The 24,026-nt window shown below is 38.5% G+C and overlaps 1 protein-coding gene across 1 annotated transcript in view; it reads right to left on the bottom strand.

The window, feature by feature from the left end:
• LOC126299332 (uncharacterized) overlaps positions 1–24,026 on the bottom strand; it is a 793,355-nt gene that overhangs the window by 511,817 nt on the left and 257,512 nt on the right. The window contains exons 16-17 of the mRNA XM_049991162.1: positions 7,112–7,297; positions 1,960–2,088 (exon numbers count right to left, since the gene is read on the bottom strand). Coding sequence (XP_049847119.1) covers positions 1,960–2,088; positions 7,112–7,297 — 315 coding nt within the window. The remainder of the gene's footprint in view (positions 1–1,959; positions 2,089–7,111; positions 7,298–24,026) is intronic.

Raw genomic sequence — 24,026 nt, 5'->3', positions numbered from 1 at the left:
TGTGTGGCACCCATCTTCCACTCGTCTTCCAGTAGTTCAATGTTTCCGTTAAAATTCTGTGATCAGTGCTTCTGGAAACCTCAGGAACCAATGTGCAGAGATCATCCAGGGTGATATGCCAATCTTCACACATGCTTCATTCAACTTTCAGTACTGTCTCTTCAGAAATTGATGGTCTCCCGCTTCTTTGTTGGTCGTGAATTTCAGTCTGACTAGCTGCAAACTCTCTACACCACTTACGAACATTTTTGACATCCATGCACAACTCACCAAACACTTCTGTCAATTGGTGATGGATTTCAATCAGCGTAGTGCCATTTGCATTCAAAAACAGAATAACTGTGCGCAATTCGAACTTGGCGGTAACATCCAACGGGAGCTCCATTCTCAATGGCTGCCAAGCCATGACTGAGAGCCTCAGCGTGGCATGTGCATGTTTACACACAGCGCATGAAGCACTCTTCATAACAGTGTGATCAACTGCCACAATAACCGAGTTATATATATATAAAACAGAAAGAAACTTCCACATGGGAAAAATATATTAAAAACAAAGATTCCAAGATTTACCAAGCAGGAAAGCGCAGGTAGACAGGCACAATAAAATAACACACAAACACAAACACAAAATTTCGAGATTTCGCAACCGGCGGTTGCTTCGTCAGGAAAGAGGGAAGGAAAAGGAAAGATGAAAGGATGTGGTTTTTAAGGGAGAGGGTAAGGAGTCATTCCATTCCTGGGATTGGAATGACTCCTTACCCTCTCCCTTAAAACCCACATCCTTTCATCTTTCCTTTTCCTTCCCTCTTTCCTGACGAAGCAACCGCCGGTTGCGAAAGCTCGAAATTTTGTGTGTGTGTTTGTATGTTATCTTATTGTGCCTGTCTACGGGCACTTTCCCGCTTGGTAAGTCTTGGAATCTTATATATATATATAGGAAACCTTACTTTTGGGATTACCCTTGTATTTTTTGGATGATTTGAATCTTACTATTTTTAACATCTCTCATTAAATACAGAGTTCATGTTATTTTTCTATATAAGACAGGATACAACTCATTCAAAATACCAGAACACAGAGGAAAGAAATATTTCCGAGTATGTTTCTTGGTCACAGCCATAATTGGAAATTAACTGTGTTTTCTGAAATGCTTCGGATCAAAAACTTCTGCTCTGGGTGTGATTGCTGATTAGTGCAGTGGAAGCATCAAAACATTGGCTTGATTTCCATATTTATAATTTTCATTTCATCTGAAATAACAACATACTGGAACTCTTGTACACTTAGACACAAAGCACGCCGTAGGCAAAGATGTAAAATAAGGATATATGTGGTATACTTCCTTAAACCTCCTACATACACAACAGCACATTCTAATAAGAGTTCCAAGTCTGTCACTGTGAATCCGTCACAATTTGACAACACTGGCATTCATAAATATGCCACTATTAAAAAAATTATCTTCATTAGTCATAACTTAAACTGGCCGTGGTACAAAAAATTATGTACCTACAGAACAATTTGTTGGTAAGCAAATAAAAGAATTTAGACATAACAGAAAACTTTTTTATTGGGACCTTATAGAAGAATTTTTGAACAAGGGAGAGAGAGAGAGAGAGAGAGAGTGTGTGTGTGTGTGTGTGTGTGTGTGTGTGTGTGTGTGTGTGTGCGCGTGTGTGCGGGCATGTCACAAAAAGAAATGAATACCCATGTATTCATTGAGAAAATACAGTAGTCTTATTAAATTAATTGGAAAACTCTGCACAACAGTTGCTAATCAACACTGTGTTCTATGGAGCATGCAATTAGCAAAGTGCATAGCTAACTACTTTAATTCTTCTTTGAAGTTACTTCAACAGGCATTTATTCCAGATTTAAAAAATTTCCTAAAATTCTTCCAATGTATGATCATGCACATATTTTGTTGTTCAGATTTTAAAGTGGGTCAGTGGTCATTACCTTTCCTGAAAGGATCTGCTGCAGCTTTCTGAATGGGTTTAGTGACCGCAGGAGCTCACTGACTTCATCCTGACCTTCAATGCTCCCATATTTGAGTTCATTTCCAAAAATCTTGAGCCCTAGAGAGGCCTATGACAAAAATAACATCACATAACAGCATATTTCTAAATCACAAAGAAGATATTTTCAACTGCCGTACAGCCTATACTGCTGAAATCAGTCTATCTTTTGTAATTTTTAACATACTAATTTCAGAGAGCAAGTACCTGTTTTTGAATGTTGCATCTTGGAATTAGGCAACTGATTGCTTCAGAATTGTGGTTTTTATTCTGTTTCAACTATATGAACATCTATTTCACTGTAATTATATAACAAAAATATTCTTAACCACTAGTGTAATATCACTTGCTCCTTGCTCATTATTTTAAAAATTAAAATTAAAAATAAAATACATTTAAAAATTAAAAATAAAAAAATAGCTACCTGTAGCAACCAATATCAAATTATTGTTTTATCTGAAACTTCTTTTAATGTATTTATCTACCAGCTGTGATTAACACATCATATCAAGTTGCAAACTAAAGAAATTCAGAAATTATCAGGTGAAAGTTCAATGTTCAAATAAGTCATACCATTTCAGTCATTCCAGAGAATGCATACAGAGAAGTGAACACTAAAGTCTATGTCAAAACAGAAATGACAGTTCAGGTATTTCATGTTAAATGAAGAGACTGCTAGTGGAAGGTGATATAGATGTATTTGCATAATGTACTTCATTGGTAATTTGTGTATTTTCTTACATATGCAGCTGAAGAACCACAATAGCTCCCTACTTAGGAATCATGTAAAACTGCTTGCTCACCGATAGATCTGTACCTACAGATTAGAAAATTGCACAGGTCGCACCAGTGTTTAAGAAGGGTAGTAGGAGTAATCCATCAAACTACAGGCCTATATCAATGACGTCGGTTTGGAGTAGGGTTTTGGAGCATATACTGTATTCAAACATTATGAATCACCTCACAGGGAATGATCTATTGATACGTAATCAGCATGGTTTCAGAAAACATCGTTCTTGTGCACCGCAGCTAGCTCTTTATTCGATAGCAGTAATGGCTGCTATCGACAGGGGATCTCAAGTTGATTCCGTATTTCTAGATTTCTGGAAAGCTTTTGACACCATTCCTCACAAGCAACTTCTAATCAATCTGCGGGCATATGGGGTATCATATCAGTTGTGCGACTGGATTTGTGATTTCCTGTCAGGAAGGTCGCAGTTCGTAGTAATAGGCGGAAAATCATCGAGTAAAACTGAAGTGATGTCAGGTATTCCCCAGGGAAGCGTCCTCGGACCTCTGCTGTTCCTGATCTATATAAATGACCTGGGTGACAATCTGAGCACTTCTTTTAGGTTGTTCGCAGATGATGCTGTAATTTACCATCTAGTAAGGTCATCCGAAGACCAGTATCAGTTGCAAAGCGATTTAGAAAAGATTGCTGTATGGTGTGACAGGTGGCAGTTGACGCTAAATAACGAAAAGTGTGAGGTGATCCACATGAGTTCCAAAAGAAATCCATTGGAATTCGATTATTCGATAAATAGTAAAATTCTCAAGACTGTCAATTCAACTAAGTACCTGGGTGTTAAAATTACAAACAACTTCATTTGAAAATACCACGTAGATAATATTGTGGAGAAGGCGAGCCAAAGGTTGCGTTTCATTGGCAGGACACTTAGAAAATGCAACAAGTCCATTAAAGAGACAGCTTACCCTACACTCGTTCATCCTCTGTTAGAATACTGCTGCGCGATGTGGGATCCTCACCAGGTGAGATTGACGGAGGACATCGAAAGAGGGCAAAAAAGGGCAGCTCATTTTGTTTTATCACGTAATAGGGGAAATAGTGTGGCAGATATTATACGTGAGTTGGGATGGAAGTCATTAAAGAAAAGACGTTTTTCGTCGCGGCGAGATCTATTTATAAAATTTCAGTCACCAACTTTCTCTTCTGAATGCGAAAATATTTTGTAGAGCCCAACCTACATAGGTAGGAATGATCATCAAAATAAAATAAGAGAAATCAGAGCTTGAACAGAAAGGTTTAGGTATTCGTTTTTCCCGCGCGCTGTTTGGGAGTGGAATGGTAGAGAGATAGTATGATTGTGGTTCGATGAACCCTCTGCCAAGCACTTAAATGTGAATTTCAGAGTAATCATATAGATGTAGATGTAGACAAATCATATAAAACTGGGAGAAAAATATAAGAATAATGAATTACTAGAGGTAGGGGGGAGGGCAGGGGGGAAGAACATGACATAGTGTCCAATCCATACTGGTTAAAAAGATCTAGGGATTAAAATTGCTACTTGCTATTAAACATTTGAGCGCCCTGCAAAGTATGAGGTCATAGAGAACACCCAGCCAACACTGCTTTGGGAATGTATAGCAGAGCTCTTTGAATATACTTTAGATGCAATGGGACAGTCTGCTACTACATAATGTGGTAAATCTTTGAATTTTTGACAGAGGAGCTAGTCAAACTCCAAGAAGTCTTCTAAACAAATCTTAGACATCATCTATACCATTTACATTCACAGACCACATCTGCCATTCCACATGAATCCGACCCTCATCTGTTTTTCTTTGGAGACAAGCACTCCCATGAACTAAAGGCCAGTATTACCATTGGCACCAGCACAAGTCAGAACAAAGTACCATATGATCTTATGGATAAAGCTTCAAGTGTTCATTTGTGATGAATTGAAGATCATGCATCTCTCAGTGCTGATTTTTGGGCACACAATCATTCCCAGTCACATTATACATTATTTTGTCCATGATTCTGAAATGACATTTATCCTGCCAGATTACTGATGTAGGTATTTTGTCAATGTCTCATTCATGCCAAGGAATGGCCTTGCTAGTACATGACTGTAAAAAAAAAAAAAAAAAAAAAAAAAATACACCATGAAGTGAAAACAGCAAGAGAGGATCTTGAGGCTTTTCCAATCTGCAATGCTGAAGAATAGCAATAATAGTAGACTAAATGTAGACTTTAAGAAGTATCATGATGACACAGATCTGTTGATAGAAACTCAAAGAAAATACATAGTCACAACATTAAGTAACTTTGTTAACACTGGGTTGCCTATTTGGGAAGCTATAAATAGCTTTTGACATTTTAATGACAAATAAACCAGTGATCTTACGATCAACTATTATGAGAGTATCATCAAATGCCAATATCAGATCACAGATGTTTTTAATGAGTGCTTTTTCTGTTGGAAAATCCATCAAGACCATCTCAACAATCTTCAGTACAGACATAAGGGCATTCCAGTCAAACAAAGCATATACTTGGGCCCAACTAACAGCAAGGAAATAAAATGCTTAGTAAGGTCACAAAAATTACAAAAATTGCAGGATATGATGGATTGTCTATGAACACATTAAAAACTTGCATAGACAACATATCTGATGCAATGAAAACAGCAATAAATGATACAACTACATCTGGTAGTTTCCCAGACTATTTAAAGACAGCATAAGTAACCATGATTCACAAGATAAAATCTAAACCTGAAAAATACCAACCCATCTTAATCATACCTGCATTTTCTATGGTGACTGAGAATGTCATTCCTGAGTCAATACAATCTAATATTTCAAAACCAGAATGGTTTTATGAAGAACAAGTCTTCTTCAGTAGCTAAAGCCCAACTAACAGACAATTAATAACTGTCATACAAACAAGGAGTATGTTACTGGAGTGTTCCTTGATCTAGAAAAACTTTTGATTGTGTCAACACCACTATATTACTTGACAAGCTGTGGAACCTGGGTATTAGAGGGAACCTGAGTGTCAGAGGAACTGGCATTGAGTTAATAAAATTGTATATGAGCAAAAGGACCCCTTCTTTTCTTGATTTGTGTTAATGATATACAGTACTGTTCTCCTACCTGTAAAAAAAAATATTATATGCAGACAATACATCAGTTGTGTGCAAACACTAAGCCTACAACTGTCTGGAGGCGCTGTGCAGCAGTTTAAATGATAAAATAGCTAAGTGTGTCAATGATAGCCATTTAAATGTTAAGTGTTTTAAACAGTGCAATAACTGAATTTAACACCAGGGAACAAATAGAATTTCGTATGGAATTATCCATCTGAAATGACATTGTAAGAAAGGAAAAATTGACAAAATTGTTGGGAATCGCAAACTAGGACATCCTCAAATTGTACATGCATATAGACTCCTTAGCCCATAAACTGTCCAAAAATGTATTTGCAATAAACATGATTAACAAATTTTGTAAGGATGTGTCTGTACCAAAACTGTTGATCATTCATTACCTCACCAAATTGAAGCTACGTAGTAGAAATACGGGGTGCAACAGTACAAACCAACCCAAGCACATTATTAACACTACAGAAAAGCTATCAGAATTACTGTGATGTCAAACATACAGAATCATGTTGGAACCTGTTTCCACAATTAGGTGTGCTTACCATTATGGACTATATGCTATATATGTTAAAAGTAATATTTCTTGTGAAAACAATAAATCCAAGCTTAAACTGTGACCTACAGCAGCATGCTTAAACTGTGACCTACATCAGCACAATACAAGACAAAAATTAAAATACAATGCAAATAGCCACAGAACAACTTCATATGAAAAAAGCTGCTCTCCATCATGAGCTGAAGCTAGCCAGTGTCCTAGCAAAAAGTCTCACAACCCCTTCCTACTACTGATTTAAAAGACCAGCTAAAAATAATTTTAACTAAAAATCCGTTTTGTACCTAAGATGAGTTCTTTATCTTTATCAACAGTGCTTTATATGTATGTCAAGCTCACAGTTTTAGGTGATACACAAGTGATCTAATGATAATACAAACTACTCATAATACTTTTATTTGTTTATTAACAAAAGTTAAATGCTATAAAATGTAAAATTAAATGTATCACACAAATATTAAGTTTGTGTGTTCTAAACTGTCATATTCTGTAGAATAATCTGTACAATGTCTTAAAACTGTATTATTTCCAGGAACTGTAATTGGCAATTTGATGTTGAATAAATATTATTATTAAAAACATTTGATTAATTTAATAGAAGTAAGTACATAAGAGTGAATCAACCTTACTTTGGGGTCATAGAAGTTAGTGTCAATTACATTCGGCAAGCTGTTGACACTCTCCTTCAGATCACCATTTACACTTCTGTAAAAGCGTTTGTGTATTTCTTGTTTCACTTTCTGTCCATTAAAGGGTCCTTTTGGTCCAAACATTGTTTCCACATAATGCTCAAATCCCTCCATTCTTCCTGACAGCTACAAAATTTCAAAACCATGATATTCAAATTAATTTCAGACACATATACATCAGTTTTTAAGCTAAAGGGTGTAACATGTGTACAGTACATATATAAATAAACAATGGAAAATCTTGGATGGAATATCAATAATATGAGAAGGATAGAATGATCTCACCACTTAGAGGAGACATTGAGTGGCAGATAGGAACATTGAGTAAAAGACTGCTAGATATTATTAACTACCAGACTATGTCCTTCATCAGACAGAGACAAAACAAAACACACACCCACATTCACATATGCATAACACACACACACACACACACACACACACACACACACACATGGCCACTGTCATCTCATGGTAAAGCTCCAATTTCTTTTCTCAGTGTGTCTGTCTGCCATTCAACACCTCCTCTGCGATTTTCCAAAATCTCAGTCACCAAAGTAAACTACAGCTACTACACAGTTGCTATAAAAATTGCACATTGTTGATATCTAAATGAAATTACCTAAAATATTATAACTGAGTACTATGCTAGAACTCAACTTTGACTCATTGTGTTTCACAGGAAATTATTTACACTTAATTCTATAACCATAGTTATGATGTGGCTAAATCTATTCTTTGTCATAGTCCTTTACCCAAACTTGCTATTCCACCAGCATGTTAAGAAGAATCTCAGTAAGGTTTAGAAAATTGAGCTAAGATACTAGAAAATCTAAGGTTCATGTTAGGTCACAAGACATGCAATGATTGCTCAGTAGAATGGTTTCCTTGTAAGGCAAAGAACTGTTTTTGAGTTTTGATATGTCACAGAGTTTATTCTGGTGGCAGTTTTCTTTCCTAGGCACACAAGCAAAAATAAGACAAGAATCCAAGAAAGTACTTGCAAGGTGTTAACGCCTGGACTAGCGTTAAATTGACCAGATATTTGACAGTTGCAGTCTTGCAGGTAAAACCATATTGCTCTACCATTTCATCAGATAAATGTATAAATATCCTGAGTGACCTACCGTTAAGTTTGTTAGGAAGTGGTCTAGTTGGGAGAAATCAACCATTGCATTCAACAGACATAAATGCTCTCAAATGTGATAGAATGTGCCCAAGCACTTCTCACAACCTTATATCAGAGTAAATTCCTGTGATTCTGAGTGTGCCAATGAATGGAAGTGTTATATGCATGACAGCAGTAATCACTTAGAAACTGATGGTAACAATGATACTGACTGTTTGGAACAAATGCACAAAAACAGTGAAGAAAATGGCAGATGGTGAAGACAGGATCGAACGTATTACATCAGTAAGAAATGTGAAATGAAGCAGACTGGAATTGTGAAGAAGTTGAAAGCTCTAACATGCTTTAAAAACAATGTTTGTTGATAAATGTACACCTACAAAACATGTATTAAACACACCAATTTTCTGAGCACCAAGACAGATTCAAACCACTTTGCAGATTCTTCATTTTGTAAATGATGAGACACTGCATGCAGTTCAGAGGAATAAAATATTGTTCAAGCTGAGCTCAGTTAACAGCACTTGAACAATAGTTTAAAAATTCATTCAACATGGCAATGAAAACCTACCAACCTCTAAAAATCAGCAAATTTAGAAATAAAGTCCTATGGGACTTGCAAATTATCTACAGAATATTTGTGGCAAATTGTGGCTTATATAGTTAGTTCCACAGACATACAAATGAAATTTCTTTCCATGTAGACCTCAAAAACCAGTCAGATTGTTGTAAAGATTTCTGAGCCTCTTTTTAATGGAAGGAGAATTATTATAACTTATATTTACATATGTTTAGAGGAACAGAGATATGAGTATGGCTATCACATTAAAATCAAATAGGAGGAATGTATCTGATGCCCCAAAATTTGCCCAATTCCAAAAAAGTGAATTCATACCAATCACTTATAGGGCATTATGATGCTTAAACAAGGGTACAAGAAATATGTGGCCTTTATTTCAGCATTCTATAATGTTATATTCGCTACAGTAAGCAAATGGTTCAATGAGGTAAGTAAGCCTCAAATTACGAAATAATACAATTCTTTAATGGGGTATGTAGAATCAAAAGATGAGGAGGCACAAACTTTCCTCATGGAAAGACAAAAAAGGTGTAAAGTGCTATCAAAAATGTTTAGTAGGTTGATGAATATTTCTGTTCACAATGATTTTATTGTTTATCAAGCCAGCAACAAGACAAAGGCTGTCTCTCATATTAGGATTTCTAGAAATTAATGGGAAGATTTTACCTTCATCTTGATGTGGACAATCTTCAAAAGCTGCTAGGCCTAAACAGTTCACAGAAAGGCATCTCATTTAAAAGGTCCCACAAATAGAGAAGAAGAGTAAGCCTACAAAGAGATGTTCAGTATGCTACAAAAAGATAGGGAAATGGAATATAAATCCGATGCAGAGAATACGGTATAGCACTTTGTTTAAAGATAGCTTCAATGTATAATACAGAAAGAATTAATGTGATAATATATGTTTTAAACATTATAAAGGCATATTATTCACAATTCCTGAACATTTCATTACTTTTCCACAAATAATTCCTGTGTTAGAGCCGTTCAAATAAAATGCTGCATCCCTGTACAAAATGGTCACATAAACTACCACCAGTATGTGTTGAACGTGAACGGAATCTAGGTTGCAAGGTTAGAATGTATGTTTATTTTAAAGATTTATATAAATCTTTGGTGAAATGGGAAAGGGATGAAAATAATTAGCTTGGAAGCATGCTGAAATTATGGGTTAAAATGAGAGTTACAGATACTCAAATATAGTGAAGGAAACAGTTCAAAAATATTCAGTATGGTTCAATAAAATGCAATGGTTAGTCTGAAATATCAAGGTAACACTCATTAACATATAAGTAAAGGTGGATCTTTCCCATAATTATTTAGTCTGTGGCAGTTAAAGATACAATAATTTAAAATAAAACAGCTTTGGATTGGCTCTAAAACACATAGTATTAACTGTAATTATTGTACAAATGTAATTATTTGTTCTTCTATGTGTTGTTTAATTTTTCATCTGAGTATAGTTAAAATTAAAATGGCAGTTCCTACAATGGCACAGGTCTATGGCATTCTGTTGCTGTAGCTGAGCTTATTTCACTCAAAAAAATTCACATATCCAGTTACCAGTTTGAGTACTTTTTTGGGGACATTATGTAATAAAAACTGAGTTTGTTGCTATAGTAATTTAATGATCTGTTTATTGTGATGGATCCATCTATCATCATTGGTTCTTATATCGATCCATCATCAGTGGACACTGTCACTCTGTATTGTATTACAGCACGATGTAGGTTTAAGATTATTATGCTATAAGCTGTTTTGTGGTTTGTTCCTGTTTTTAATCATTCTTTCTTGTAATTTTCTAATTTGACATTTCATCATCAGATGTGATTGACTGACAGTTGTCCAAAGATGGTTTGTGGTTAGAGTTGCTATGTTTTGTTGATGTTATCATTTTGGGCCGTATGTATGAGCTTTCTAATCAATGTTGTCTGCGGATAGTTGTTTGTGTCTATGTGTTATGTTTGGTTAAGAATTCAATAAAATTGTCTATGTAATCCCACAACACACCGTACCAACTGTACCCATACAGTATCTTTGGCTAACTGTCAGAAGTGTCAGTCTGTCAACTCTGAAAATAAAATACAAAAATATAAAATTACAAGAAAGAACTATTAACAACAGGAGAAAACCACAAACCAGCTTACAGCACGAGTCCTAAACTTACACCACATAGTAATACAATAGAATGTGACCGCCACCACTGATGATGTATGGACCAAGTATCAGATTTGTTTTTCCAAATATGTGATTAACCAAAATTATAATAAAACAGAAAATGTTATATAATTTTTTCCAGATGGTCTGAAGATTGTACTCTAGCCAAAATGGATCCATCACAATTAACACATTATTAAACTAGTATTGTAGCAATATGGATTTTGTTACATAATGTCTTTAAGGGTTATCTTAAACGCTGCAGGCTCACTGGATCATAATTTGACTACAATTTGAGGGAATTTAAACGTCCATCATGGAGTTTATTAAACATAATACCAGAGTACTCGAACCGGCATGATTCATTATGAAGTTGTTCAAATAATAAACATCTGTGCCGTCGATCTATGGATTGATAGGCAAGAACATCATATGTGTATTATGTCTTCGAGTTGATCTTTGTTTTATATACTTCCGGGACCTCAGTTACCACCTAGTCTTCGACCTGTACATTTGGTGTGTAATAAAAGTATTGATGATTAGGAGAGAGAACCGTGGTCATTATCTTACCACCTTGATATCCCCTTCAGTGGTGACCCCGAAGTTCAAATAATCCGTTTTCCACATTCTGCGTGGACCTTTGTCCACTACACAATGGCCTTCTACACACATCACCACCGCCCGGTTTTCACCAGCAACAGCAACTAAATTCAAGCGCGCCAGTTATAGTCAGAGCCCGACATGAATTTCCACTGTCCTATAGCCTCGAGAACCCAGGGACCTCGTCAAGTGCAGTGGTTTCGAACATGATGCCAGCGATATCCTACTCAGGCTTTGTTAGCCCCGAAGTGCTTCAGTTTTTGCCACACAGCAGTACAAGAAACCACTACACATTGATACCGAACTTTAATGCAAGTACTGTAAATAGTGGGGAGCATAGTTTTCACAATGTGCCACAACAGGACGCCTTTTTGTATGTGCAAGCTCCACATGTTTATCACTCCACACCGGTTGCACACTATGTGAATGACATTCGCCAGCCTGTTACTCCGAGTGTTCATCAGTGCAGTAATTTGAGTGCATCAGGTTCCACCAAGCTCATCAGTGACTCTGTGATGGACAATTTTGCTGTACATGTGGTGGACCAATTGCATAATAACCTGTCGAGCAACCGTCGTGACCGCTTTGACCTTCTGCCGCAACAACTGGTCCCGCTTCGCTCCATGCCGGGCTTCCTGCTAACGGATTTTGCTTCCCCTCCAGCTACTATGAACACAGCCGGCATGTCTGCTTCCTCTCTACCACCCTCATAACGCAGAGTTAACTTTGACTTGGCTACTCCTGCGTCCGCGAGCGGCTGCCTGCATTCTTCGACCGCCAGTTCATCGAATCTACCGAAACTTCTGGCATTCAAACCTGCCCACCTGGAATTCTGGTTCAAACTGGTCTAACAAACTTTCAGTGTCTGTGCACTTGATGACAACGCCCATTTCACATGCCTCACGAACCACCTCCATGACTGTGTCAACTTAATTTATGACCTGGTTAAGTCACCTCCTCCGGACAAGAAGTAAGCTACAGCTAAACTAACAATACTGTAACATGTCTCCAAGACAAGAAGAGAAAACGTTTGACAGCTTGTCTATGATGCCTCGGCGACAGATATCCGTCCCAGCTGTGGCGATGCCTTCAACTTTTCGTCGGCGAATGCGACATGCCGGACGCTACACTCACCAAGATTTGGATGGAAAAGCTGACTCTGTCTGTCCAAATGGCCATCTCCGCCTACGAAGATAGACCAAATAGCGAACACTTGAGCGCCGCTGACCGAGCTTACTACACTCTACTACACGAACGCCGTGCCCAGCAGTCCGGCAGCTATGCCAGTTTCCAAACACAACCAGGGTCCCAACATGGACTCCCCACTAAACCTAAGTCTGTCAAGCTCGCCGCACTACTGGCACCTTCACATTCACACAACAACAGCACATCTGGGCTGCTGCTGTCTGACCACTCTCAGGAGCAGACGTCCGCCCATAAATACTGTTTCTTCCATGCAAATTCGGGAAACAAGCATGCAATTGTAAACTGCCATGCTCCTGCCCAAACTCCAACCACAACCACAATCTCCTGCAACCTAAACAACAGGCGCTGTCCCACGCTCCATTCTGTGTCCAACACTAATGCTTCAAATGGACGAGTCTACATCTGCGACTTGAACTCTGGCACAAACTTTCTCACCGACACGAGTGCAGATGTTTCCCTACTTCCATCTCGTCTTGCTACCGAAAAGGTCTGACTACACAAAACTGTCTTATGTGCTGTAAACTCATCTAGTTTGTCATGCTTAGGCTCTACTTCATATGCAGTGTCCCTCTCGCAACCTGAAGTGGTCCTTCCTGGTGGCTGACATTGACGATCCCATTTTCGGCATCGACTTTCTACAACACCACAAACTGTGGCCTGACCTTGTCAAGAATACAGCGTTCTACCACCCTATGCAGGAACACATCCCGTGTGCTTCGTCGAGTGTCAATAGTGGTGCTAAGCAGGTCTACCTGGCTAGGAAGTGAACCAATAAGTGGCTCACGGAGCGTGTCAAGTCTACATGCCTGCGCTTGGAACAACATGAGCTATGCTGCCACCTCAATGACTTAAGTAACGAGGTATTTTCAGAATGGCAGCAGCTTGCAGAAGACGACGCCTCAGCAACACACAAGGTTAGTCAGTGCCACTACAGTGTTCTCGCGCCTGAGTGCATTTGTGACTGTGTGCCACATGAACTGTAAAGTGTCCACACTCCTGCCATCCCTAACTGTGTTAATTCGAGCGCACATTCATCCCCCTCCTCGCTTGGGCAGCTAACTTCCCAGGCACAGGTTAATGTTTTTGATTTACTGCCATCAGCTGCTCATTCAAGCCCGCTACTGCCACCAAGCTCGACAGCAGCGCCTTCGGTTACTAATAAACAGTGTACCAACCTTGTTTCGAATGGCTCACTTGTTTGTCACTCCCAGCCACCCAAACAGTTGGCACTTATGCAAATTTTCGCCATCTGCGCCACAACCCAACCTAGCGGCCGCCGCACACACTATACCACAGACAGCCGGCCAGAGTGGCTGAGCGGTTCTAGGCACTACAATCTGGAACCACGCAACCGCTACAGTCACAGGTTCAAATCTTGCCTGCGGCATGGATGTGTGTGATGTCCTTAGGTTAGTTAGCTTTAAGTAGTTCTAAGTTCTAGGGGACTGATGACCTAAGAAGCCATTATACCACAGACAGTCACCTCGTGTACCGCGTCACACATTTCTGTGGTTACAGACGGCACTGCCCACAAACTTCGCTTGCAAGACGGACCGCCTATCTCTTGCCAACCATGCTGAGGTTCAGGCTCCCCTAACAGAAGCCCTTGCTGGCAAAAATACGACCCGTATCCACCCGATCCCCTGGACCACCGCCATGGAACCAGCTTGTGACGAACTGAGGCACCTACTAGCAAACACATTGACTGTTGCCCACCTGCATCCGGACGATACATTTTTTATTTCTGCGGATGGCAGTGATACCACAGTAGGTGCTGTCCTCAGCCAAACCGTCAGAGATACTAGCTCTCCTTTGCAGTTCTTTTCTAAGAAGCTCAACGGCGCTCAAAAAAAGTACTTAGCCTTTGATAGGGAGCTCTTGGCAGTTTACGACGCTGTGAAACACTTTCACGCCGAGGTTGAGGGTAGGGACTTCTACATTTTAACTGATCATAAATCATTGGTTGCCGCTGTAAAGAACCCCCCAACTGAACCTCCACCTAGACGCTTCCGTCATTTGGACTTTATATTGCAATTTACCTCTGACATACGACACATCAAGGGTGCGGATAATGTGGTTGCATTTTTGTTGTCTTGTGTCAGTGCTCTCACAACTCTGATAGACCTCTCTAACTTGCCTCAGCTGCAGTCTGCCAACACGTACACTATGGACCTTATTTCTGATCACAGCTCATCACTCAAACCTGTGCAATCCACCTTTCCTGGTGTCATAGAGGAGGTTTGGTGTGACAAATCAACTGGTACGCTGCGTCCCTTCATACCCAAACCTCTACAGAGACAAGTGTTTGATAAATTACACAACCTAGCTCATCCAGGTGTGAGAGCCTCTACCAGACTTATTTCAGAGTGCTTTGTCTGGTGTGACATGCATCGCGACTGCCAAGCATGGGCCCGTGCCTGCATTCTGTGCCAACAAAATAAAGTTTCATGACACACATCGCCTCCACTAGACAGCTTCACTGCTCCTCCTAGTCACTTCCGCCATGTTCACATCGACTTGGTGGGCCTCCTCACCCCCTCCGAGGGTTACAGGTACGTGCTATCTATTATAGACAGAACCTCTCGTTGGGTGGAAGCTGCCCCACTACCCAATATTACATCCGAATCAGTGGCATGATCTTTCATAGACACTTGGATTTCACACTTTGGCTGCCCTGTTTACTTGACGACCAAACAAGGCTGTCAATTTGAGTCTGCCTTGCTTTCTGAACTATGTAGGTTGCGCAGCATCAAGAAAGTTCATGCAACAGCATACCACCCTGAAAGCAACGGCCTCATGGAATGTTGGCATAGGACACTTAACACAGCCCTACGTTGCCATGGCCTCCTTTGGATGAAGCCCTGCCATTCGTCTTACTCAGTTTGCGGACCACTTTCAAGGAACACCATATAGGCTCAGTGGCTGAGTTGCTCTATGGCCAGTCCCTTACACATCCAGGTAAACTTGTTGCTCCTACTCCAGTCGCCAAACTGTCCGAACTGCCATCCTCGGTAGAACGGGTAAGGTTACACTGTAACAAGCTTGAACCCCCGCCCCCTTTCAGCCACACTCCACCACACACATATGTTCCCAAGGCGCAAGACACTTGTGAAGTTGTGTTCCTTTGCAATGAAACTGTAAAAGCCCTGTTACAGCCCCTTACACAGTCCCGTACAGAGTTGTCATATGAACCAGTAACACAATGGACATTGTAATTAAGGGCTCAGTAACTACTGTGTCCCTCAACTGGGTTAAACCTGCTCACATCGATTTTTCCCCTACCTCACCCACCGTTGAAGAGACCATGCTCTCTGGCCACTCTCAGCCTTCTTCCTCTGCTCATGATTTGAGTAAACTCACGCCTACACCAGCCCCGTCAATGAGTCCACACTCATTCCAGGGTTTTCCGCCTCCTGGCTTCCATAGCAGAGGCCCCAGCTCCCAGGGCTGTCCGGTCCAGCCCGCAGGTTCCTGCCACGCCCACTCAGATCTCACCATCTGACACTCACCCCTCTACTTGCAGCACACCGTCCTCGCCCTGCAACTGTTTCCCCACCCCACCAGCGATCCACGGATCAAGAGGCCAGAACATCATATGTGTATTATGTCTTCGAGTTGATCTTTGTTTTGTATACTTCCGGGACCTTACTTCCTGCCTAGTCTTCAACCTGTACATTTGTCATGTAATAAAATTATTGATGATTAGAAGAGAGAACCATGGGCATTACCTTTCTACCTTGATATCTCCTTCACATATATTATTGTGTTATGTGGTAAAACATAGTAAAATGAGAATATCACTGGATGCTGTGCAAATGTAAATGTGAAAACTGAATGTAAGGAACCCAAACATGGATATACTATGGTAAGCTGGAAGTAGTGAGGGAGTAGTCATTTCAAAAATAGTTGCATTTTCTAGTCAGCAATATGTATTGAAAACACAAACTATAGTGTACTAAGGTCATTATAAGCATCAGTTACAATCAGAAATCTGATCCCTGTATGAAAGACTTGCCTTGCTGTTTGAAAGACAGACATAAAATTTACAGCACATTAAAAATCCCTCATATTACATCATATTCTACAGATGCTTCTGAATGTCTATGACATGGTTTTTGTTGAAACTTCCTGATAGATTAAAACTGCGTCGAACTCAGTCCAGTACACAGTTTTAATTTGTCAGGAAGTTTCATAGCATCACTGCACTGCAGAGTGAATATCTCATTCTGGTGGTTTTTGTTGTTTTAGTGAGATACAATGTTTACCTTTGGCATGTGTATTTTGCATGTTTATTTACACATATTCAAGTATACTAGGTGACTTTCAGTGTTTACCTTGTGTCCACAGAAAAATTATGTATCTCAGACAAATTCAATTTGAAACCCTTGGTCCTAACACTTTATATAAATTTTCAATGTGCTTTTTGTATTAATTGTACCAAAAGTCATGCCTGAATCATGATATATTGTGTATTTTCAAATGTTGTGTGCTGCAAATAATGTATTTCTCATTATCAGTTGTAATATACATTTGTGCTTTATACAAGTTAGGCAGTAAAATCCCTGTTCAAAAAAATCATTTTACCCCTAATTTAAGGATATATCTAGGTGGATAAATTTATTTATTTGAGAATTTTTTGAATTTAAGAGTCACAGAAACTATGAGCATTGTACATAACATATTTTGTAGTAATTCAGAATTTATGAGTTGCAGTTACTGTACTGTATACTATAACTTAGAGTTAATTTCATCTTTCAACAGGATTGTATACTTCTTGGATTTATCAAAAATTTCTACTTTTTTCTAGTTTACTGATTAAATATGTTACTGATCACAACATAAAAATAAAGTTTCAAGTAGTTTCATTCAAACAATAATGAGGTACTAGCACAATTGAAGCTGTGAGGATGAGTCGTGAGTCATGCTTGTGTAGCTCAGATGGCAGAGCACCTGCCCGCAAAAGGCAAAGGTCCCAAGTTTGAGTCTCAGTCCGGCACACAGTTTTAATCTGCCAGGAGGTTTAATAACTTTTATCCCAGGTTCTTCTAAAATCTCTTGGCTGGGTATTAATTGCTTCAATTCCTAAAGGTAACTAGTACTATACTTGGATCAGCATAACAAAGTGATTCACAGCTACTTGTTTATGGGACAGCAACTATAGCAACTACCAATAAGAGAATGAGACTTAGTCACACCTTCTATTGTGTTCAATGTCATCAAATTGCTCTGCTACCTTCAGGTACCAGTTGCCATAGTCAGTTGCAGATGACGCTTGCGACTAATAACATAACAGTCATGATTTGTCTTCACTGTTTACAATGTCTCTCTTTGTGCCTTGTTTTCATGTTACAGTACGGCTTAAACTAGTTATGAAGGTGTGCATAAAAGTGGTAAGACTATTAGTATTCAGCAAAGCAAACCCAATATTATACATGTGAATGCATCCAAATTGAGAATGCACAGCTGTTACTGCTACAGCCACATTGTGTGCACAGACAAACATGAACTGACAACATCAATTCCTCCCATGGTTGACTGTCAATCAGGTTGTTAGTCTGGTCAAGATACACTTGTAGTAGAAGAGAGTGCTGGACCTTGGTACACTTTCCAGACTTTTGCCTCTAGCCAGCCCTGTAATAACAGTTTAATATATTTTCTTATTCCATTTTTAAATGATGCCATTCACTTTTTATGTGCTGTAGTTTTTTTTCTGAAATTACAAAAATGGAAATTTACTGGCAGGTTATAAGTGTGTAGCAGATTCGGACCTGAACCCAGGACCTTTGCTTTTGTGGGCAACTGAGCTACCCAAGCACAGCTCACAACCCATCCTTACAGCTTAACTTCGACCAGTACCTCACCTCTTACCTTTCAAACTACACAGACATTCTCCTGTGAAACTTACGGGACTGAGTAGTTACGAATTTGTGCACTTAATTAACAACTGCTATGTTTTATTGTAAAACATAGTCAATCAATCAGTAAATCTCTTCATTCATACATCAGAGGCTGCAACACAAGTTGTTCACTATGTTTGGAGTGCACAGAAGAGGTTTTTAAATTACATGACCCCTCATCCAGACCAGATAACAATATTATTAGGAGACCCCCAAAGAATCATTATAAAATACAAATAAATACCCCCTTTCTCATCACAGGTGAGTGTATTAAAATCCTTTTTAAGGCCAGAAGCTATAGTCTACCAAGATGGAAACTGATGCTACATTTTACTTGTTGAAACAAGACTCAGATCTATGGGTAGTAACAAACTTACAATTTGATTTTTCTACCAATCAGCAGATTCATAACAGAAAACTTTAGAGAAAACACAGTTTGCTAGTTTGTACCTTTCCCAATAATACTATTATCACTGGAGGAGGCTTTAATCGTACAACAATCACTTAAGATCATTACAATATTGTAATTGATAGGCATGACAAAGCAGCCAGCGAAACATTACTACATAAAATAGATATTTTGGAACTCCACTTGTAATGGGAATATATTGGCTCTGATTATAACAAAGAGACCTAAGTTCTTTGAAGATGTCCACATTTAAACTGGTATCAGAGACATGGAACAGTTGTAGAAGAAATGATTACCAATGTACAAAGAGAAACTGAAACAAATAGAAATATTTGCATGTTCAGCAAACTAGATAAACATGCAGCAGTATTGTGACTTAGAGGGGGAACTTGACATTAGAAAATAAGTGCACTGTAGCTCAAGTTTAAAAGCACAGATATGTATGTAGTAGACAGATACATACCTAGCAGAACAGTTCAAAATGGAAGGGAGCAACTGTTGTATGCAGTCACTATAAAGAAACTTAATAAGAAACAGACTACTTCACAATATTGGCACAAGTTGCACAGCAGGCAGTGTGGAATAACAGTTAGCATCACTAACTAATGTGCTGCCGGTCACCAGTTAACTTGACCACCTGCAGTTACTTGTCATTTAGTATTTATCAGTTATGGAGGGTTCTCAAAATTTATTATGTTTGCAATCTTAGTATATTTTGGAACATTCAGTGTTTGTACAGATAACTGCATTCTCCATCAACGAGTTCAGTTCTGTTCTGGCTGTATGTTGGTGTTCATGATAACTGCAGATAAGAAGTAGTAGAAGTAGAAGTTTATTGTCTCATAACACACAATTTCAAGGCAGTGACTTAAAAGTACAGAAGACTCATCAAAACACAAAAATTGGTTTACAATTTTCCTTATAATACCTGTAATATAATATACAGTACTGAATAATTACTGATTTATGCAATTAATTATTTTTCTTCAAAAGTAACTAACTTTTAAGATTAACAGTCCTAAGAACTTGCTCTCTCCTGCTCAATTTTTCAGGTTGTCATTTATGAATTCTTCTGCTGAATAATAACATTTCTGCACTAGTTTTTCATATAAGGATTTTTTCAGCATTTCTAAATTTATGCTAAGCAATTCCCTTCCTTTCCCTTTGTTATAAATTTTCATAACCTTATAATGTGGAGTTTGAGCATAAAGTTTTAAATGGTGGGTGGGCAGCATAAAATTATTTTGATTTCTGGTGTTCTAATCATGTTGATAATGATTTGCTAGAAATAAATCAGGGCTACTGTGTACAAAGATAATCAGCTCATATATGTATAGTGAGGGAACATAGTATACTCAGATTTTTCAGTAGTGGGCAACATGATTTTCTTCACCCTACATTGTGCATATTTCTAACGATGGTTTTCTGAAGTTTTAGTATTCAACACATATGATTTGAGTTACCCCAAATACAATTCCATACCTTATTACTGACTCAAAGTAGCTGTGATATACTACTTCCCTTATGCTCATACTGGTACCAGTGCATAATATTCTCATTGCATATACTACGCTATTTAATTTATTTGCAAGGTACTGTATGTGTTACTCCCATGATAGATTTTTATCTAGTTGTATTTCTAGGAATTTCACACAGCTAGCTTCCTGCAGAACCTGGTTTCTGTGACTGACCTGAATATCATTTAATTTTGCTTATTTTGTTTTAAATTGCATTAACTGAGTCTTTTCCATGTTTAATTTTATCCCACTTAAATCAAACCAGTTATCTAAGTTTTCTAAAGTATATAATATACCGGGTGATCAAAAAGTCAGTATAAATTTTAAAACTAAATAAATCATGGAATAATGTAGGTAGAGAGGTGCAAATTGACACATGTGCTTGGATATTAGAACAAAAAAAAAAAAAAAAAAAAAAACCTTTAAAAATGTCCGACAGATGGCGCTTCATCTGATCAGAATAGCAATAATTAGCATAAGAAAGTGAAACAAAGCAAAGATGATGTTCTTTACGGAAATACTCAATTGTCCACCATCATTCCTCTACAATAGCTGTAGCCAAGGAATAATGTTGTGAACAGCACTGTAAAGCATGTCCGGAGTTATGCTGAGGCATTGACGTCGGATGTCGTCTTTCAGCATCCCTAGAGAGGTTGGTCAATCACAATACATTTGCAACTTCAGGTAATCCCAAAGCCAATAATTGCATGGACTGAGGTCTGGAGACCTGGGAGGCCAAGCATGACGAAAGTGGCAGCTGAGCACACGATCATCACCAAACAATGCGCGCAACAGATCTTTCACTCGCCATCTGTCGGACATTTTGTGAACATTGTCTTTTTTTTTTGTTCTAATAAAACCTCATGTCATTCTAAGCATGTGTGTCAATTTTTACACCTCTATCTACATTATTCCATGGTTTATTAAGTTTTCAAATTTATACTGAGTTTTTGATCACCCTGTGGTTTGTGGAATTTGATCTGTAATGTTACTTTCAACGATAAAGATGTGTCATCTGCAAATAAAGCTGAGTGACACTCAATATTAAATGGCAGATCGTTTATGTAAAACAAAAACAGAATGTGACCTAAGACAGAACCTTGGGGTACTGCATGTGAAATGGTTTTCCATTTTGAAATATAAGTTCCTCTCTTTGACGTTATAACTCTTTGTCTTCAGTTGGTTCGATAGGATTCAAACCATTCTAATACCATGCCCTTAATTCCATAATTTCCAGTTTCCACTGTAACAAGGAGTGAATCACCCTTTCAAAGGCCTTTGATACGTTACAAAAAAATCCTGTGGTACGCAGTGACTTGTCTAGAGACGAGCTAATTTTATCAACAAAATTATTTATAGCAGATATTGTGGTTTATGTAAATAAAATAGAAAGAAACTTCCACATGGGAAAAATATATTAAAAACAAAGATTCCAAGACTTACCAAGCGGGAAAGCGCTGGTAGATAGGCACAATGAATAAAACACCCAAACACACACACAGAATTTCGAGCTTTCGCAACCGGCGGCTGCTTCGTCAGGAAAGAGGGAAGGTAAAGGAAAGATGAAAGGATGTGGGTTTTAAGGGAGAGGGTAAGGAGTCATTACAATCCCGGGAGCGGAAAGACTTACCTTAGAGGATGGATGGATATGTGTGTGTGTGTGTGTGTGTGTGTGTGTGTGTGTGTGTGTGTGTGTGTGTGTGTGTGTGTGTGTATATACCTATCCTTTTTTCCCCCTAAGGTAAGTCTTTCCGCTCCCGGGATTGGAATGACTCCTTACCCTCTCCCTTAAAACCCACATCCTTTCATCTTTCCTTTTCCTTCCCTCTTTCCTGACGAGGAGGAGGAGGGAGGAGATTAGTGTTTAACGTCCCGTCGACAACGAGGTCATTAGAGATGGAGCGCAAGCTCGGGTGAGGGAAGGATGGGGAAGGAAATTGGCCATGCCCTTTCAAAGGAACCATCCCAGCATTTGCCTGAAGCGATTTAGGGAAATCACGGAAAACCAAAATCAGGATGGCCGGGGACGGGATTGAACCGTCGTCCTCCCAAATGCGAGTCCAGTGTGCTAACCACTGCGCCACCTCGCTTGGTTCCTTCCTGACGAAGCAGCTGCCAGCTGCGAAAGTTCGAAATTCTGTGTGTGTGTTTGTGTGTTTGATTCATTGTGTCTATCTACCAGCACTTTCCCGCTTGAAATCCACACTGATTTTTGAGATTATTTTAAATTTTTCTATGAAATTTTGAATTTGTATGAAGACTACCTTCTCAAATCTTTTTGACAGTGATGGAAAAAGAGAGATTGGATGATAGTTTCCCATGTGTTCTTTTGTGCTTTTTTGAGTAGTGGCTTAACTATTGTGTACTTCAGTGTGCTTGGAAAAAAACCTTCTTGAAGGGACTGGTTAACTATTTTAGTTAGTGGCTGTGCAATTATTTTAGAGGCTGTTTTTAACACTTTTGTTGGTATCGCATCCCTTCCTGCTGATGTCATACTTTTTAGTGACAGTATCACATTTTTTTACAGTGGTTTTCGTAAATGTACTGAAAAATCCACCATCAAGTTGATCACCATGTTGGATACTATGCTATATAGACATTAGATTTGTTTACATTTATAAAGAATTCACTAAACAATTCAGAAATTTGAGCAGGTTTACAATAGTTGTGTCCTGTATCTTGATTTCAGAAATATCATGGCCTCTACCTATGGCACCTGTTTCAGCTTTTATCATTGACGATAACACCTTTAATTTGTTTTCACTATCCAATATAAATCTATTATTTGCCAGTTGTTTTGATGTCTTTACCACTTTTTAAAAAATATTTTTGAAAACTTTTACATAGGTAACAAAATCAGGACTTTTGTTATGTTTTAGTTCCCTATGTAGCCATCTTTTTTATCACTCGAGATTTTTGTTCCTTCAGTAATCCAACTTACTTTATTTCCTAGTTTTTTATGAATTTTTCCAAGAAATTAGCAAAATTTTCAGAGCATGGAATAGTTTGATCTATAGACCACTCCAGGACAGAAAAGACTCACCGTGGTAAACCAACAAAATTCAGATAATGATATGAAGCAAAGGCTGTTCTGCACTTGGTTCAAGCATACAACAACTACCACCCTCATATCTTAGCAAAAGATCTTGTTGAGAACTCAAGAAAATTCTGGCCCTACATAAAATTGCTACATGAGTCTAAAGGCTTCTATCTAGTCACTCACTGGAACAACTGAAAGAGTTGAAAACAAATAAGTCATCTGGTCCAGACGGAGTCCCAATTCGATTTTAGGAAGAGTACTCTATGGCATTGGCCCCTTACTTAGCTTGCATTTATCGCAAATCTTTCACCCAGCAGAAA

Source organism: Schistocerca gregaria, chromosome X (genome assembly GCF_023897955.1).
Source record: "Schistocerca gregaria isolate iqSchGreg1 chromosome X, iqSchGreg1.2, whole genome shotgun sequence".
Lineage (NCBI taxonomy): Eukaryota > Metazoa > Arthropoda > Insecta > Orthoptera > Acrididae > Schistocerca > Schistocerca gregaria.
The sequence above is the reverse complement of the archived record's forward strand: the minus strand, read 5'-3'. Positions and strand labels throughout refer to the sequence as shown.